The 17,161-nt window shown below is 40.7% G+C and overlaps 2 protein-coding genes across 20 annotated transcripts in view; one reads left to right on the top strand and one right to left on the bottom strand.

Moving 5' to 3' along the window:
- The window catches only part of TANC1 (tetratricopeptide repeat, ankyrin repeat and coiled-coil containing 1), a 239,857-nt gene extending 231,706 nt beyond the window's left edge, over positions 1 to 8,151 (top strand). For all 14 annotated transcript variants that reach the window (XM_019457149.2, XM_053908394.1, XM_019457190.2 and 11 more), the window contains 4 exons: positions 1,326 to 1,417; positions 3,134 to 3,280; positions 4,181 to 4,281; positions 5,069 to 8,151. In XM_019457149.2, the coding sequence (XP_019312694.2) occupies positions 1,326 to 1,417; positions 3,134 to 3,280; positions 4,181 to 4,281; positions 5,069 to 6,503 (1,775 nt within the window). In that variant the 3' untranslated portion in view covers positions 6,504 to 8,151. The remainder of the gene's footprint in view (positions 1 to 1,325; positions 1,418 to 3,133; positions 3,281 to 4,180; positions 4,282 to 5,068) is intronic.
- Positions 8,152 to 10,561: 2,410 nt separating this feature from the next.
- WDSUB1 (WD repeat, sterile alpha motif and U-box domain containing 1) overlaps positions 10,562 to 17,161 on the bottom strand; it is a 51,367-nt gene continuing 44,767 nt past the window's right edge. For all 6 annotated transcript variants that reach the window (XM_019457241.2, XM_019457268.2, XM_019457251.2 and 3 more), the window contains one exon: positions 10,562 to 10,957. In XM_019457241.2, coding sequence (XP_019312786.2) covers positions 10,800 to 10,957 — 158 coding nt within the window. In that variant the 3' untranslated portion in view covers positions 10,562 to 10,799. The remainder of the gene's footprint in view (positions 10,958 to 17,161) is intronic.

Here is a 17,161-nt window from a genome sequence, read left to right as displayed (position 1 = left end):
ATGTCAGGTGCCTAGAGATTTCTTTTCTGTCCTCTACAAGGCTCATTTAAACACAGTCATTCAGAATGCTTAAATAACTCATTACATTATCACTGCAATGTGGGTAGAAAGCAGTGGCCAATGTTGAAGACCAGTCTAGAATTGTAGGGTGTTAGGGATGCCCGGGAGCCACAGCACTGAGCAGCTCCATTCAGCTCTTCGGGGGAGGCTGGTTATGTGGTTAAGAAAGCTCACAGGTGGCTCTGCTGAGCAGCTGAATTGGCAAACCACTGTTCTGGAGTAGTCCTAGTCGGGTAGGGTAGCCACAACTCCAGCAGTTTCTGTGAAGGAAAGTTCATGGGATTTTACTGGAAACTAGATGGGGGAGGGGTGTCACTGAAGGATAATGACAGGGCAGAGGGGACTCAGAGTAGGAAGAGCCTTGTTCTCTGTGCTTGGTCAGAGCGTGAGCCCCCACTCACAATGTGTGGGTAAAGAGCAACAAGAACATGGCTCTCGTAGTTTAATACATCAGACCTTCAGCCAGCGGCAGCCCCCAGGAGGGGACTGTGGCAAAGATGAACAGATCTGATGTTACTAAGCAGTTCACAGTACCAGAAATTATTCTGAGCAGTTTCATGTTTTATCATAGTTAATCCTCACCTACCCTCTAAGTAGGTAGAGATAACACCATCATGTTGCAGAGGAGTAAACCAAGGCAAAGTGGAGGTAAATAGCTTCCCTAAGGTCATGGTAATCAGCAGAGTCAGTGGAGCAGAGTAGTCTGACTCTGAGACTGTCCTCTCTTAAGCATTATTCCCTGCACGTGCTCAGAAGTGGGGCTGGCGGCTGGAGAAACATGAGCTGTGACAAGAGGGCGGACCAACCAGACAGAGCCAACCTGTCTGGGCAGATGCAGTATAGACTGCAGCAGAGAGCGAGAGGCTGCTAAGAACACGTGCCTTCACTTACCAGCAGACATGGGCCCTGCAGGAAGCTAAGGAGATTATTCAGAAGCCATGTTTGATTTTCCCCAAAAATCCCAGCAGAAGGGAGGGATGGGCCTGGCTGCTCTGACGCCTTGGTTTCCCAGCACTCTTTTCATCAGAGTAACAGGTGCACGGGGTACAGCCTCCTCCCAGGAGCCTCATTCAGCGTGAGGCAGATTGGAAGAGAGACCAACTCCTGGGGGTCCTGCTCCCTGTCCTTACTTGTACTGTTGTCTGGAGGCTGCAGGACACAGTATGCTGCCGTCTGTGACCTGGGCTGCCATCTGGCCCCAGCAGCAGTAAACTCCTTCCCTCCCGGAGCACTGACGTGCCTCTGAATGCATGTTTGTTTTGCAGGAAATGCCGCCTGGGCGATGGCTACTTCCAAACCTGATATTTTGATTATACTTTTACAGAAATTGATGGAGGAAGGAAACGTGATGTACAAAGTAAGTGGTATCGCCCTTTTCTGGGATGTGACCGCCTACGAGCAACCTCTTAGTTTGGTGTGGACCGGGCGGGACCATGCTCCTGCCCACCACACCTGTAGCCAGGCTTCTGTGGATGCTCTGGGAGATGCACACCTGGCCTCATGCCCAGGCTTTCATGTCTCCACAGCAGAGCCTTCAAGGTGGAAGGCCCTATTCTGTCGTTGAGAACTGTTATTTCTGAATGAATCCTCACAGCTATGACTGTGACATATGGCCTGAAGCCTTGGTGTGAAGGTAGAGTGGCCTCAAGCAGGACATTCCTTAATTTAGGAAAGGGCCACTCAGGAGACATTTTCTGAAGAAAAGAATCGTTAAGTCTCCTAAGACTTTATTATCTTATTTTTAATAGTTGTAAGCTTCTGCAATTTGAAACAGTTTCTAGAGATATTTTTACTTAAGATAGTCAAGGAATATATAATACTCAGTTACTGAGGAGATGATTTTTTTCCCCATTTTCCCTTAGAAATGGAAATATAAAGATTAATAAAAGTAAACATTTTAAATAAAATTTGAAGTAAAATTTCCAAAATAAGCCATTAGTTTAGATCAGAGGTCAGCAGACTTTTTCTGTAAAACGCCAGACAAGGAAATAGGCTTTGCCATATGGTCTCTGTCACTGCTCTCCAGCTTTGCTGCTGTGGGATGAAAGCAGCCACAGGTGATACAGAACATATGGGTGTGGCCATGTCCCAGTCAAAGTGCATTTGTAAAAATGGGTGGCAGGCGAGATTTGGCCCAGAAGCTGTAGTGTGCCCACCCCTGGCTTAGATAGATGCTTAGGCCATAGACCTAGATCACTGTTCTTTCCAGGTCTGTATTAGACAGAAGTAAAAGTTCTGAAAATAAAACAAAAAACTGCATTATGACCATTTTAATCCTTTTATCAGGAGGCTGCTGCATGGACTGCATTTAGTTTTTCCCTTTTCTTTTTTTAATAATAACAAATATGTAGGCAAAAGCACGACCCAGCGGGGTTCCTGACTTGTAATCCGTTTGAAATTGAGTTCAGAGTATATGTTGTTGTGGCTTTGAAGTGGTTTTAATATGAATTTTGGTAGGCAATTATGTTAGAAATATCAAGCCATTTTCAGCAGACTTCACACCTGCTGTGCTATGGAACTGACTGAGCAAATTGATTTCTTTAGCCTTGAAAATGATGTGCGGTGCTGTTCCAGTTTTTAAAGCCCATACTTTAGTTCCTCTCACAAATGATTATTCTACAGCAAGCTCCAGGTGTCTCCACAAGACTGTACTTGCCTTGGGAAGGGCATCATTTCTTTATCTGATTTCTATCGTTACAGTTAGCATTAAAGTATTTGTCGAGGAAGGATCATTCCTGAAATGGTTTTCAAAAATATATAACAGAGAGGATAATCTGATGTATTAAGATTGATGGTTATCAATTAGGCAGTTTACAGACTGTTTCCTAGAAAACCAGTTTGTGCCTTCCCCGTGAAGCACGTCGTGCAGAAGTCCGTGCGGACAGCTAGTCTGTGCAGGCTCATGCTGGTCAGGGCACTGTGTCCTCTGCAGGACCCTTCCATGTGCTCGGATGGTTTCGGTTGCGGGATGAGAGGGACGCGGAAACCTCACCAGGGTCTTCAAGTTGCGGGAGGCTGTTCATCTTGAAGCATCCGGGAAAGGATCAATTTCTGTGCCCTTTTTGATTCCTAGAAAGGGAAGATGAAAGAGGCAGCCCAGAGGTACCAGTATGCCTTAAGGAAGTTTCCTCGGGAAGGATTTGGAGAGGACATGAGACCATTCAATGAGCTAAGAGTTTCCCTCTATCTCAATTTGTCTCGCTGCCGAAGAAAAACAAATGTAAGCTGTGGGCCCTTAACCTTAGTCTGTTCCTTTAGCGGTAGAGTGTTTTCTAGCGGTGAAGGCCAGCCCTTATGCAGACCGAGTCACGGAGCCTCCTGTGTGGTTTGTTTGCACGTTGCTGTGAACTTGGCGTGTGGGGGGGGCTGCTTCTCCTTAGGTGGCCGTCACGTGATCGCCGTCACTGCGTCCTTAGAGTGCTGAGGGAATGCACTTGGAAGGCACTTTCCTCGGCCTCAGCAGTAACAGGCGAGCCGGCTGCCGCTCCTCCCCTTGCCAGCATGCACTTCTGTCACGGGCCACCCTTCCCAGACTCAAAAGGGTGCTGTAAAGTTCAACACGGATGTGTTATAATCCGTATGCCATTAACCGGTTAATTTGTAGTTCTCAGTAGTTAACTCAGAGTTAATTTGTAAACAGAAACTATAGATGTGCTTCAGTACTTCTTTCTCCTGCTTTTTGTTGCTATTGTTGTTCATTTCATCTTCTCACCACTGAATCCATTGACCGCCTGCTTCTGTGCCCGCGAATGCGGCCCACCTTGCCGTTGCAGTGTGTGGGCGTCTCCGTCCCTCTTGGAATCTGACCCTCCGTGCGCCTGCGCGTTGCATGCTCCCCTGCCTTCTGGTGCGCTGCTTCTACCCGCTGTTCCGAGTCGTCCGTTTTTTACTTCTCTACTGGGTTCTTCTCTTAAAATATGAATAAGCATTAACTATCTCCTAACTTTACTCATTTTAAACTCCTTAACTTTAAAACAAAATAAATAAAACTTATGTTGCCCTTTACCTATTCAGTTACGTCCCAGTTCTCTGCTAACCTTGAGAGGAAATCTGTTAAAAAGATGTCTGTACTCATGTCTCAGTGCTTCTTTTGACTCCTGTATTTAAATGTTGACACCAGGACTTTGGCATGGCAGAAGAATTTGCTTCCAAGGCTCTCGAATTGAAACCAAAGTCCTATGAAGCCTTTTATGCCAGGGCAAGAGCGAAGAGAAATAGCAGGTACTGTCTGGGGTCTGATCTATGACTAAGGAAGCCTTCTTGTGTCTGTTTGGTATCAAAGCTGCTGTTGACTTTGGGAGTTTCTGATTCACCAGCATTGCTCTAATGACTCTCCTTCCTTTTGATACTAAATTGGTAGCTTCCAAGGGGCACAGCAGTGGATATTATCAGTGATGGCTAGACTTTTGTTTTCTCCTAACATCCCAGTAACTGTTCCTTCCCTGCACACTTGCTGCAACACAGAATCTGTATTAGTCTGTGCTCACAGGGAACCTGCCAGCTAGAGACATTAGAGCAGGGGAGGTGGGGAAGGGAAGAGAATCCTATAAGGCTTTTGGGTGAGAGATGGACACGGTGAGAGGCAATGGTGAAGAAAACTAAGAGGATTCTAACACCCACTGGTTTATGTCTGTTCCTGCTCCTGGGCCAGTGGTGGTTAGAGATGTATGGGCCCTGGCATGGTGCAGGTGTGGGTCAGAGTTCACTCCCACCTAGTGGAGTAGCTCTAAGCTCGTGTAGAATAGCTCCTGTCCACCACAGTAGGTGTGCCAAACTCACTCAGCTGCCTTTTTTTTTTTTTAAAGATTTTATTGTTAAGTAGTCTCTACACCCAATGTGTGGCTCAAACTCATAACCCCAAGATCAAGAGTTGAGTACTTCACCAGCTGAGCCAGCCAGGCGCCCCCCTCCCCTTCTCTTTCTTTTCAGCAGAACTGTTTTATGAACAGTTACATTGGGAGCATGCTCTCACGTGGCTCCTAACCGTATCCTCTGCTTTCACGTATAGGCAGTTTGCCGCGGCTCTGGCTGACCTCCGGGAAGCTGTGAAGCTCTGTCCCACCAATCAGGAAATCAGGAGGCTGGTGGCCCGTGTTGAGGAGGAATGCAAGCAGCTCCAGAGGAGCCAGCAGCAGAAACAGCAGTGCCCAGCACCAGCCCCACCCAATGACTCCGACAACGAGGAGGACGCTCCGACCCCTGGGTTAAACGACCACTTCCATCTTGAGGAGGCTGGGGAAGAAGAAACTTCCTCCCAGGAAGAGTCTATTTCCCCACCGCCCAGGTCTCAGCCATCCTCCTGTGTCCCCTCTCCGTATATCCGAAACCTTCAAGAAGGGTTACAGTCCAAAGTCAGGCCGGTGTCCCCGCAGCACAGGCCAGGCATCGGTAAGGCCCCGAGGGAAGCTGTAGCTCCGCCCGGGCTTGTCCTGCAGCCCACCCGGCAGGCACAGATCGTGAAGACCAACCAACATCTGGGTGCTGGACAGGCCGGCGTGAGAAACGGTAGCACAAAAATGCAGGTCACTGCTCAGAATCCTCCCCCGAGCCCTATGCCAGGTGGGATCCCTGCAGCTCCCGGTGGTGGCAGAACCCAGCGTTTGGAGGGCACGGGCACTTTGACTGTGGGCGCCGGGTCTGGCCATTTTGGAGAGAGGCTGGGCCCCAGCCACGGTGTCCAGCTGCAGCACAGCGAGGGCGGTGCTGCCTACCCCTTACCGAGCAAGGTAAAGACTGCAGAGAGGCTTCTGTCTCACGCCTCCGTAGCCGTGGATGTAGCCCCTCTCAACCAGGGCGGGCCAGTGAGCTGCGGTGACGGGCGACACCCGGCTTCCCTCACCAGCTCAGGCTCTTCTGGTTCTCCGTCTGGCAGCATAAAGATGTCAAGTTCAACCAGTAGTTTGACTTCAAGCAGCAGTTTCTCAGATGGCTTCAAAGTCCAAGGACCGGATGCTCGCATTAAAGACAAGGTTGTTAGCCAGAGTCAAAGTGGGACAGCCGAGCACAGACCACGCAGTACTCCGTTCATGGGCATCATGGATAAGACTGCAAGGTTCCAGCAGCAGAACAATCCTCCAAACCGTACCTGGCACTGTCAGGTGCCAGAGGGGCTACTGCTGAACACGTCCTCTGCAGCCGGCTTGCAATCCTTGAACTCTGAGAAGCCCTCTTTCAAACAAGCAGGAGGATATAGTAGCCAAGCCAAAACCTGTGCTGTTTCTACCCTGGGTGGAAGTGTCCATAATGGGTCACAGGTGAAGGAGCTAGAAGAAAAGAAATGCCAAATTCCGGTCCACTGTCAAGATAGCAGGATCACTAAGACTGTTTCTCATCTGTATCAGGAAAGTATCTCCAAACAGCAGCCTCATGTCAGTAATGAAGCTCACAGGAGTCACCTCCCTTCAGCAAAACCAAAGCGATCATTCATAGAGTCAAATGTGTGAGCCTTAAGAGAGACGCATATGTAGGATTGGGGAAACCGTGTGCCAGCTCCTGGTGGTGATTCAGAGGTTTTTCGTGAGAAAAATTACCTTGTAGCCATGTATTTTTTTTTCTTTATTCCTTGGGGGTGGGTCAGATGCCACTGATATATATAAAATATGGGATAAAATTTCTTTAATAAATAGCTAGGAGTCACCATAAATAAGAATGCTAACCAGAATGAAAATTTATAATTAGTTATGCCTATTAAGTTAAAAAATTTAAGACCACCAAGAAGACATTAACTCATGGTTTTCTCTTATGAAATTGCTTGGTTTTTACCACTTTTCTCCTAGCGTTTGCTATGTGGTAAAATCATAATATTTCTTAGAGAATGTAAATGTCTAAGTGATAGGTTTAACTTATGACAAATATCCAGATGATGTATTCTGGAAAAGATGGAATCTTCAAGTTTCAGTTCCATTGAGTCAAATCCCAGTTTTTACATATAAATATATAAAAATTTCTGGCTGAACATGTGTGACTATAAATGTTATACAGCTGATTCTTTTCATTTTTTTTTAAGCAAAATACAAGAATATCCAAGTATTGTTACCTTCATAGTAGTTCTCTTTTATTTCCATGTTAGGGTTCTCACTAAAAACATTTTTATAGCACCTTTTTGGAATTATATTCCCACTTAAAGGTGTTTATAATATTTGGAAATAGTATAAAGCCATTTGGAAGCAGGATTGGTGGTCAGGTTGGATTTGGACTAAACTAAGGATACAGCTTTCTTTACGATATGTAAATTCGCTCTCAGCTGGTTCCCAAACTGCTTTTAACAATGATACCATTCCTGGAACAAGCCCTCCAGGGTCCTTTAAGGACAGTATTTAATTTGGATAGTTAAGGTATGGTTAGTTGTTGCTTTTGTTTCATTATACAATCATTACTTTATAGTCACATGTTGTACATATTAAATAGCCAAGTTGTATTCTGACTTGTAAATATAACTATTTCAAGTAGTTAATCATAAAACAACCTCATATATTTGCATGTTCTTTGTAAGCTTCATTCATGCTGGTTGTTGCACTGAACGATATATTACTATGGCATGTTAACAGTATACCAGTAACAGCACTTTATCTCATTTATATGAACACCTTTGAGGTGCTACTTAAGTCCTAACTGATGTATTATTCATTTGTAAAGATAAGGTACAGCAATGAGCCTTGGTTTAAAGGTATTTTTATATGAAAATGGTGTGCTATTGGAGGATGTTAAAATGCTAGTTTGAGAGAGGTAGGAGAATAGTTGTTTTATATGGTGGGATGTGAAATTTATTTTCTAGAATTGGGGAGAAGTTCTATATTTACAGAAAGTTTTAAAAATGAATCGTTGTAACGACGTTCCTCTGAGCATCATTATGGTTTTGTACGAACAGGAAATCTGGTGTCATTCTTCAACATTTGTGCCTGAGTGTGAACGGTGTACTTTGTACAGCTTTATCATTTTTCTAGGCTTTCCCTGAGTTCTGCTAGAAGTACTTTGGCTTATTTATTGTTTGTTGTTTTCTTTAATATTTGTGAAAGTCTTACTCTTGTTATGTAGTTTTGTTTCTGCACAACTACTGTACTTTTCCATATGGAATAAAGAGTATTAATAGAATTTGTTTTGTATTAAATGAAACAGTGGATAAGTAGAGACTATCCTGAGGACAATGCTTTGCCTTGGTTTAATCCTGGGGGATCTGGTTACCCTCAAGAAAAGAGTGAAAAGTCTATTTTTATAGTAATACTACCACATGCATATTAAATGTCATTCAATAATAATTTCAGAACAAGGGTGACAGCTCCAAGAGATCCCAGAATACTCAATGGTTAACATGAATCTTTTTGCCTGAACTAGGAAGAGCATTCTGTAATTCTCTGTTCCAGAAATCTTGGTGTCTGTTTTGACAGGGAACAGGATCCCTTTAGTACTGTCAGTCACTCTCAAACACTTTGGTCAGACACCAAACTCTGTGTTGATGATGAAAGTTCTTAACGTTTGTATCATCATTCAGTTAGTCTTTATACCCACATAGTTCTGTATCAGGGTAGGATAAATGAACATCAAACTGGGTTGTACTGGGATAAAACCCTGATATGCAATCCGGTACTGCTTCAGGTACTGTCTGGGTGTGGCTGTTACAGCAAGGCTGGGTATCTGCAGCCCTTCTTTAAAGCTAAATATTAAACTAGTTCGAAAGCAAAAACAAAAACAGGTGGGAGGAAAAGCATTATTGGCCCATAAATGTTGAATGACTTTTGCTACGAAGCTGATGTGACTACGGGAATTTATTATAGACTACGTTATGATTTTGACATAGTCTTAAAGATATTTGGTCCAGTTCCCCCAGAAAGAAGTGAAGTCTTCCTGGGAAGCTCTGGTCAGTCCTGAGAGCCAGTGAGCGCTGCTCCCACGAACACCTGAGTGAACAGTTGGGCCTGGGAGTGTAGCCGAGGGGCCTTGTGGTGTCCCTTCCTGTGGATGGGTTTGGATTTTGGTGTGGGAGCGGGGAGGAGGCGCTGTCTGGCTTTGGTTTGTGTACATGACTAGAAGTACTTCACTTTAGTAAGTTACTGGCATCTTAGTTTTCAGCCACAGGAAACCATGATGGTGAAATGTAGAAAAGAAAATCACCTTTAACACATTTAAGAGATAACTAGTCTTTTATTGTGTTTTCTATCAATGACGTCAATAATTTTTAGTAATTTTTATGTAAAAAACCAGTGTGCCTCCTTTGGAAAATAAGTCTACCAAAACAAATATTTGGCCCATTAGTGGACTCTAGGAATTAAAATCTTTTGTTAAAATTAGGTTAACGTACTTTCTCTATAGAATACAATAGAAAAGCACCTAATGCCTGTTCCAACTTTTTTTTGGTCTTCACTTGAACATAAGCAGCATGGGTGGTATGAAAAAGAAAATCCTCTTGTAGAATCACAGATTGTAAATCCCAGCTATGACACAAAGGAAATAAAATTCAGTAATACATTAGGATGACAGAAATTTTACAAAGCAGTTAAAAGATAATTGGGAGATTTTTGTGGTAGCTAAGCTTTCCACGTCTGTAAACATGTAGCATATTAGCTGTAAATTTATAAAATATAGGAAAAGAATATATACATAATTACATCACTCTTCCCCTCTCATTTCTGAGTTTTTGAATTTTAGAACAGCTAAAATGAGGGTTTTGGGGGCAAACACAGAATCTTGGTTCCTGCCTTGGTTCCAGTTGAGTTCTGACCAGCCTTCCCACTAATGGCTTTCATTCTGGGAAACAACTTACAAAAGGTATGTGAAGTCAATACCACCTCAGCTTTGTGAACTGGAAGTTTTCTTCTTGTGAATGCTTATCAGGATGTCGTATTAAATATCAACCTATTGTGTAAAAATGTATAGTTACCCTAGCTTAGGATATATGAGAACTTCAAGGAGTCTGAACTTTAATTTTTTTTTTTTTTTTTTTTTAACGTTTTATTTATTTTTGAGACAGAGAGAGACAGAGCATGAACGGGGGAGGGGCAGAGAGAGAGGGAGACACAGAATCGGAAGCAGGCTCCAGGCTCTGAGCCATCAGCCCAGAGCCCGACGCGGGGCTCGAACCCACGGACCGCGAGATCGTGACCTGAGCTGAAGTCGGCCGCTTAACCGACTGAGCCACCCAGGCGCCCCGAAGGATTCTGAACTTTAAAAGGAGGCCAATTTAGTACTTTATTTCAACAAAGTCAACTTGACATATTCATGATAATTGATTCCATCTAACTTGTACACAGGTTTGGACTGCAGGGAAAAATCAGTGCCACCTTGCAAATTTAGAATCCAATAAAACTGCTCATTAAACATGTCCAGGTGATTTTCCCAGTTTAGTCATAAATCTAGTTATTTTGCTACAAATTCTCTCTAGAAGGATTCCAAAGAGTTATCAAATTAATGGCTATTAACTAGGATTTTAATGTTATATTCTAGATTATTCTGATGTTTGGTTTTAATGAGAATATGACCTACATCTAGCAAGAATCAATTTTGCGTATTGCAATTTTAAGTCAAAGTAAAACTTTATTTCTCCACAGATTATCTTTCACGTACAAAAAAGGCTTTTATAGTAGGAAAGGAGGTCAGATATGTTATTTTGTCCATATAATTCAAAGAATAAGTTTTTACGGGTAAGTAAATTCACTTTTCTCCTGTTTTGCTTTAATATCTGATTAGTATTTACCTTGAAATCATTCAAATGAGATCACTGAAAAATATATACAATATAAACTATTTTATTTTTGATGTGTCTCCAGCCATCGGCTAATGGCCATTTTCAGAGTCCTGTTTGGTGTAAGTACCACTGAAGGAAGAACAAGATTTGTCATGGGACTTGTACGTTTCTTTTTGCTGATCCAATTTTCCATTGCTTCCTTTTCATATGAATAGCCATCTAAAAAACAACAACAACAACACAAATTATTTGCAATTTCGGGAGGCTGGGATTTACTAAAATGAGCTGGGTATACCAGCTCCACTGCCAAGGCCATCACTGTGATTTAAGTGGGAGTCTTGTATCACTACTCCTAAAATACTTCTGCCACAACACCCTAAATATTCCTTAGAAGATGCGTTGAGATTGTATAAATTACCTTAAATAGTGTCAATATTTTACGGATAATTTTGAACACAAAAAGTATTAAAGAAAAAAAGACCCTGTCCAAAATTCAGATATGGCAGAAAGGAAGAAAGGAAAAGAGCCAGGGAAAGGTGAGTGGTGGTGATGATAAATGGCTTCATTAGAGCTGTTAGCGACGTGTGAAAATTAATATGGCTAAAGAGAAGAGCCTTAGGAGTAACTCAGCAAAACTTTGACATACGGAAAACTCAGGGAACCAGATACCAAGAGATTATAAAACTCACCCCACTAAGGACTTGACAGTAAAGGGATTTGTGATTAAAAAAAAAAAAAAATTCCACTGGCTAATCCATGTGCTTAATACCACATCTGTGCAAAATTCTTTATATGTATAGCAAAGGTAAAGCTTTGTTTTTATATATGTATATACTTTTAGCTCTTTCACAAAATCTTCCTTCCTAATTACATTTACACATTTATTTGCTTTAATTTATGATGCGTACAACAGTTTCAAACTAACAGTGCCAATATATTGCTAACATAAGACTGAAAGAAATTGCGGATTTCTTTCTGGCTCTTTGTGTCACCAAAAATAGATCCCGTAGGGCTTCTAACTGAAATACTGTGAAAATCACTGGGGTAAAAAAAAATTCTTCCATTTCATTATGTCACCACTTTGACATACAACTATGTTCATTTGCTTCCCTCTTTATCCTCTCACTTTTTAGATTGGTTTGTCTTTCATGATTTATCTCTGTAAAACACTTAAGTGAATTCCAAGTAAAAGCTGTAAAAGAAGGTGCATTCGGAGGAGTCTAATCAGTCTCTGTTCAACACCTGTTCCCTGCCTTCCCATACAGGGAACTATGTACACTTCTGTTTATCCTTTTGTTTTCTGAAAATATAAGCAACTGTATGTGTACACACAATACAAACATTCTTACATGAGAGCTAGCATACTGTACACTACTTTGTACCTGCTTCGTTTTCACTTAACTGTAACTTGCTTTTTTATTCCTCCCCTCCCCCCACAGTAGTCCACTGTATGGATGGACTGTATGGAGGCATTGATGGGCATCTCGGTTGTTTCCAACCTTTGCCTTGTACAAATAGTGCTGCGATGGACAGTCTTGTTTTTGGAGAGATTCCAGAAGTAGGACTGCTGCATTACAGGGTATACGTAATTTTGCTAGATATTCACTAGATAAGAGTATATATAATTTCGCTAGCAGCATTAATAAGAATGCTTTTTCCCCCCAAGAGCTTCATCAAAAGAATACGTTGTCAAATCAGATTTTTACCAGTCTCTCACGAACACTGCTATAGGATGTCAGGTAGCTTTATTTTGAGGGAGCTAGAATTTTTTTTTTTTTTTTTTTTTTTTTTTTTACATTTAAGAGCCATTTGCTTTTCTTTGTCCTGTGAACTGTTAATATTTTTGGTTTTGGCCCATTTTTCCATCGAGTTGACCTTTACTTAGGAAGATTTTTTCCTTTTTAAACATTAAGATATAATTGACATGTTAGTTTCAGATGCACAACAATTCTTCAGTATATTGTGAAATGATCACTATAGGTCTCATAAACATCCATCATGATGTACAATTACAATTTTTTCCTTTTTCTTGTGATGGGAGACTTTAAAGATTTCTGTTATGGTTAAAGGGGAGAGGAAGGTACAGGCTTCCAGTTAAGGAATGAATAAGTCATGGGGATGAAAGGTACAGCACAGGGAATATAGTATATATTATATATGGTATAGCATTCATTATGCTCTACTTACCACACATGTATATAATATATATACTATACATTTTGTATAGTAAATACATTATATAATATATATGTAATACATTATTATATATACATTATGTTTAATATATATTATATACATTTGTGGTAAGCAGAGCATAATGAATGCATACAGTTGTTGAAATCACTATGCCTCACAAACTGTGTCAGGTAGACTTCAATTTTTAAAAATCTTAGCAAGTTTCTAATATACAATACAGTATTAACTATAGTCACCATGCTGTACATAATATCCCTAGGACTGCTCATGTTATAACTGGAAATTTGTGTCTTTTGACTACCTTCACATTTCAGTGGTTGTCAGAGATGGGGGGGGGTAGGGGGCCAGTTTGTTCTCCTTATCCATGAATTCAGTGTTCTGTCTTAGATTCTACATGTAAGTGAGATCAATGGGTCTCTTTCTCTGACTTATTAGCACAATGCCCTCAAGGTCTATCCATGATGGCACAAATGTCAGGATTCTTTTTTTTTTTTTAATGGCTGAGTTACATTCCATTGTGTACATATATATTTTCTTCATACATTCATCCACTGGTGGACACTTGGGTTATTATGTCTTGGCTATTCTAAATATTGGCAATGAATGTGGAGGTACAGACATCTTTTCAAGTTAGTGACTTGCTTCCTTTGAATAAATACCCAGAAGGGGGTTGCTGGATCATAAGGTAGTTCTATTTTTAATTTTGGGGGGGGGGGGGAATCTCCATATTTTTCATAGTGATTGCACCAACTTACATTCCAACAAAACAGTGCATAAGAGTTCCCTTTTCTCCACATCCTCACCAACACTACATTTTTTGTTTTTATATATTTTATTTTTTTTTATTCTGCCTCCCTTGAGAGAATGTGGACCCATAGTTACTGTATTCTCTATCCCTTGGTCTCTTTTTTTTTTTTTTTTTCCCTTCCCCACCCCCATGGTGTTCTGTTAAGTTTCTCAGGATCCACATAACAGTGAAAACATATGGTATCCGTCTTTCTCTGTATGACTTATTTCACTTAGTATAATACTCTCCAGTTCCATCCACGTTGCTACAAAAGGCCATATTTCATTCTTTCTCATTGCCAAGTAGTATTCCATTGTGTATATAAACCATAATTTCTTTATCCATTCATCAGTTGATGGACATTTAGGCTCTTTCCGTAATTTGGCTGTTGTTCAAAGTGCTGCTATAAACATTGGGGTACAAGTGCCCCTATGCATCGTCTCCTGTATCCCTTGGGTAAATTCCTAGCAGTGCTATTGCTGGGTCAGAGGGTAGATCTATTTTTAATTTTTTGAGGAACCTCCACACTTTTCCAGAGTGGCTGCACCAGTTTGCATTCCCACCAACAGTGTAAGAGGGTTCCCGTTTCTCCACATCCTCCCCAGCATCTATAGTCTCCTGATTTGTTCATTTTAGCCACTCTGACTGGCATGAGGTGATAGCTCAGTGTGGTTTTGATTTGTATTTCCCTGATGTGGAGTGACGCTGAGCATCTTTTCATGTTCCTGTTGGCCATACGGATGTCTTCTTTAGAGAAGTGTCTGTTCATGTTTTCTGCCCATTTCTTCACTGGATTATTTGTCTTTCGGGTGTGGAGTTTGGTGAGTTCTTACAGATTTTGGGTACTAAACCCTTGGTCTGATACGTCATTTGCAAATATCTTCTCCCATTCCGCTGGTTGCCTTTTAGTTTTGTTGATTGTTTCCTTTGTAATGCAGAAGCTTTTTATCTTCATGAGGTCCCAATAGTTCATTTTTGCTTTTAATTCCCTTGCCTTTGGAGATGTGTCAAGTAAGAAATAGCTGCGGCTGAGGCCAGAGAGGTTTTTTCCTGCTTTCTCCTCTAGGGTTTTGATGGTTTCCTGTCTCATATTCAGGTCCTTCATCCATTTTGAGTTTATTTTTGTGAATGGTGTAAGAAAGTGGTCTAATTTCATTCTTCTGCATGTTGCTGTCCAGTTCTCCCAGCACCATTTGTTAAAGAGACTGTCTTTTTTCCATTGGATATTCTTTCCTGCTTTGTCAAAGATTAGTTGGCCACACTTCTGTGGGTCCAATTCTGGAGTCTATTCTATTCCATTGGTCTATGTGTCTGTTTTTGTGCCAATACCATGCTGTCTTGATGATTACAGCTTTGTAGTAGAGGCTGAAGTCTGGGATTGTGGTGCCTCCCGCTTTGGTCGTCTTCAATATTACTCGGGAAGCATCACAATCCCAGACTTTTTTTTTTTTTTTTTTTAAATAAGCATTTCTAACAGGTGTGAGGTGACTGCTCATTGTGGTTTTGTAATTCCCTGATGATTAGTAACGTTGAGCACCTTTTCATGTACTTGCTGACCCTCTGTAGGTCATCTTTGGAAAAATGTACATTTAGATCCTCTGCTCATCTTTTATTCATTTTTTGCTATTGAGTTATAGGAGTTCTTTATATATTTTGGATATTAATCTTTATCAAATATGTGATTTGTAAGTATTTTCCCCCATTTTGTAGGCTGCCTTTTCACTTTGCTGATGGTTTCTTTTGCTGTGCAGAAGCTTTTCAGTTTGATGTAGTCCCACTTATTTTTGCTTTTGTTCCCTTTGCTTTCAATGTGAAATCAAAAAAAAAAAAAAAAAAAAATCATTGCCAAGCCAGATATCAAGGAGCTTACCACCTATGTTTCTTCTGGGAGTTTTTTGGCTTCATGTCTTACACTGTCTTTAATCCATTTGGAGTTGATTTTGTATATGGTGTAAGGTCCCATTTCATTCTTTTTGCACACGGCTAATGTTTTCCTAGCACCAATTAATGAAGAAACCATCCTTTCCCCATTGTATATTCCTGGCTCCTTAGTTGTAGATTAATGATCATATATGTGTGGGTTTATTTCTGGGCTCTCTATTCTGTTATATGTCTGTTTTTATGCCAACACCATACTGTTTTGATGCTATATATAGCTTTGTAATATAGTCTGAAATCAGGAAATGTGATGCCTCCAGCTTTTTCATTAAGATTTCTTTGGCTATTCAAGGTCTTCTGTGCTTCCACACAAATTTTAGGATTGTTTGCTCTATTTTTGTGAAAAATGCCATTGGAATTTTGATAGAGATTACACTGAATCTATAGATTGATTTGGGTAGTATAGACATTTTAACAATATTCTTTCAATCCATGCCTTTCCATTTCTTCATGTATTCTTCACTTTCTTTTCTCAATATATTATAATTTTCAGTCTATAGATTTTTTACCTCCTTGGTTAAATTTATTCCTAGGTATCTTTATTCCGTTGTAAATGGGAGTATTAATTTCTCTGACAGCTTGTTACTAGTGTACAGAAATGCAACAAATTTCTGTGTATTAATTTTGTATCCTAATACTTTAATTTGTTGATTAGTTCTAACAGTGTTTTTGTGGAGTCTTTACACTTTTCCATGTATAACATGTCATCTGCAGAGATCATTTTACTTCTTCCTTTCCAATTTGGATGTCTTTTCTTTGTGCTTTGCTTCACCTAACTGCTCTAGCTATGACTTCCAGTACTATGTTGAATAAAAGTAATGAGACTAGGCTCTCTTATTCCCAATCTTAGTGGAAAAGATTTCAGCTTTTCACTGCTGACACTGATACTAGCTGTGGGCTTGTCCTATATGGCCTTTATTATGTTGGAGTACATTCCCTCTATACCCATTTTGTTGAGTGCTTTTATCATAAATGAATGTTGGATTTTGTCAAAGGCTTTTTCTGCATCGAGATAGGATTTTTATTCTTCATTGTTGTCAGTGTGATATATGATGGTGATTTACAGAGGTTGAACCATTCTTGCATCCTTGGAATAAATCCCACTTGATCATGGTGTGTAACCCTTTTAATGTATTGAATTTGATTTGCTAAAATTGAGGAATTTTACATCTATGTTCATCAGGGATATTGGTCTGTAATTTTCTTGTAATGTCCTTGTCTGGTTTTGCTATCGGGGTAATGCTGCCCTTATAAAATGAGTTTGGAAATGCTCCCTCCTTTTCTAGTTTTTGGAAGTTTGAGAAGGATTGGTATTCCATGAATGTTTTTTGTACCTTTGGAATATTGGCACTTCATCAGTTTTTCAGATATTTCTCTTGGATTTTGAGTCCAGGTTAGGAAATGTCTCTATTTCCAGATTATCAAGGAATTTATCTGCATTTTCTTCTGGGACTTGTTTATCTCTAATCCATTTGAAATTTACATGTACAGTATAAGAGATG

The sequence above is a fragment of the Panthera pardus genome, unplaced genomic scaffold (assembly GCF_024362965.1).
Source record: "Panthera pardus isolate Hobbes unplaced genomic scaffold, ASM2436296v1 HiC_scaffold_10, whole genome shotgun sequence".
Taxonomy (NCBI): Eukaryota; Metazoa; Chordata; class Mammalia; order Carnivora; family Felidae; genus Panthera; species Panthera pardus.
Note: the sequence above shows the minus strand (reverse complement) of the source record. Positions and strands in the feature narration are given on the sequence as shown.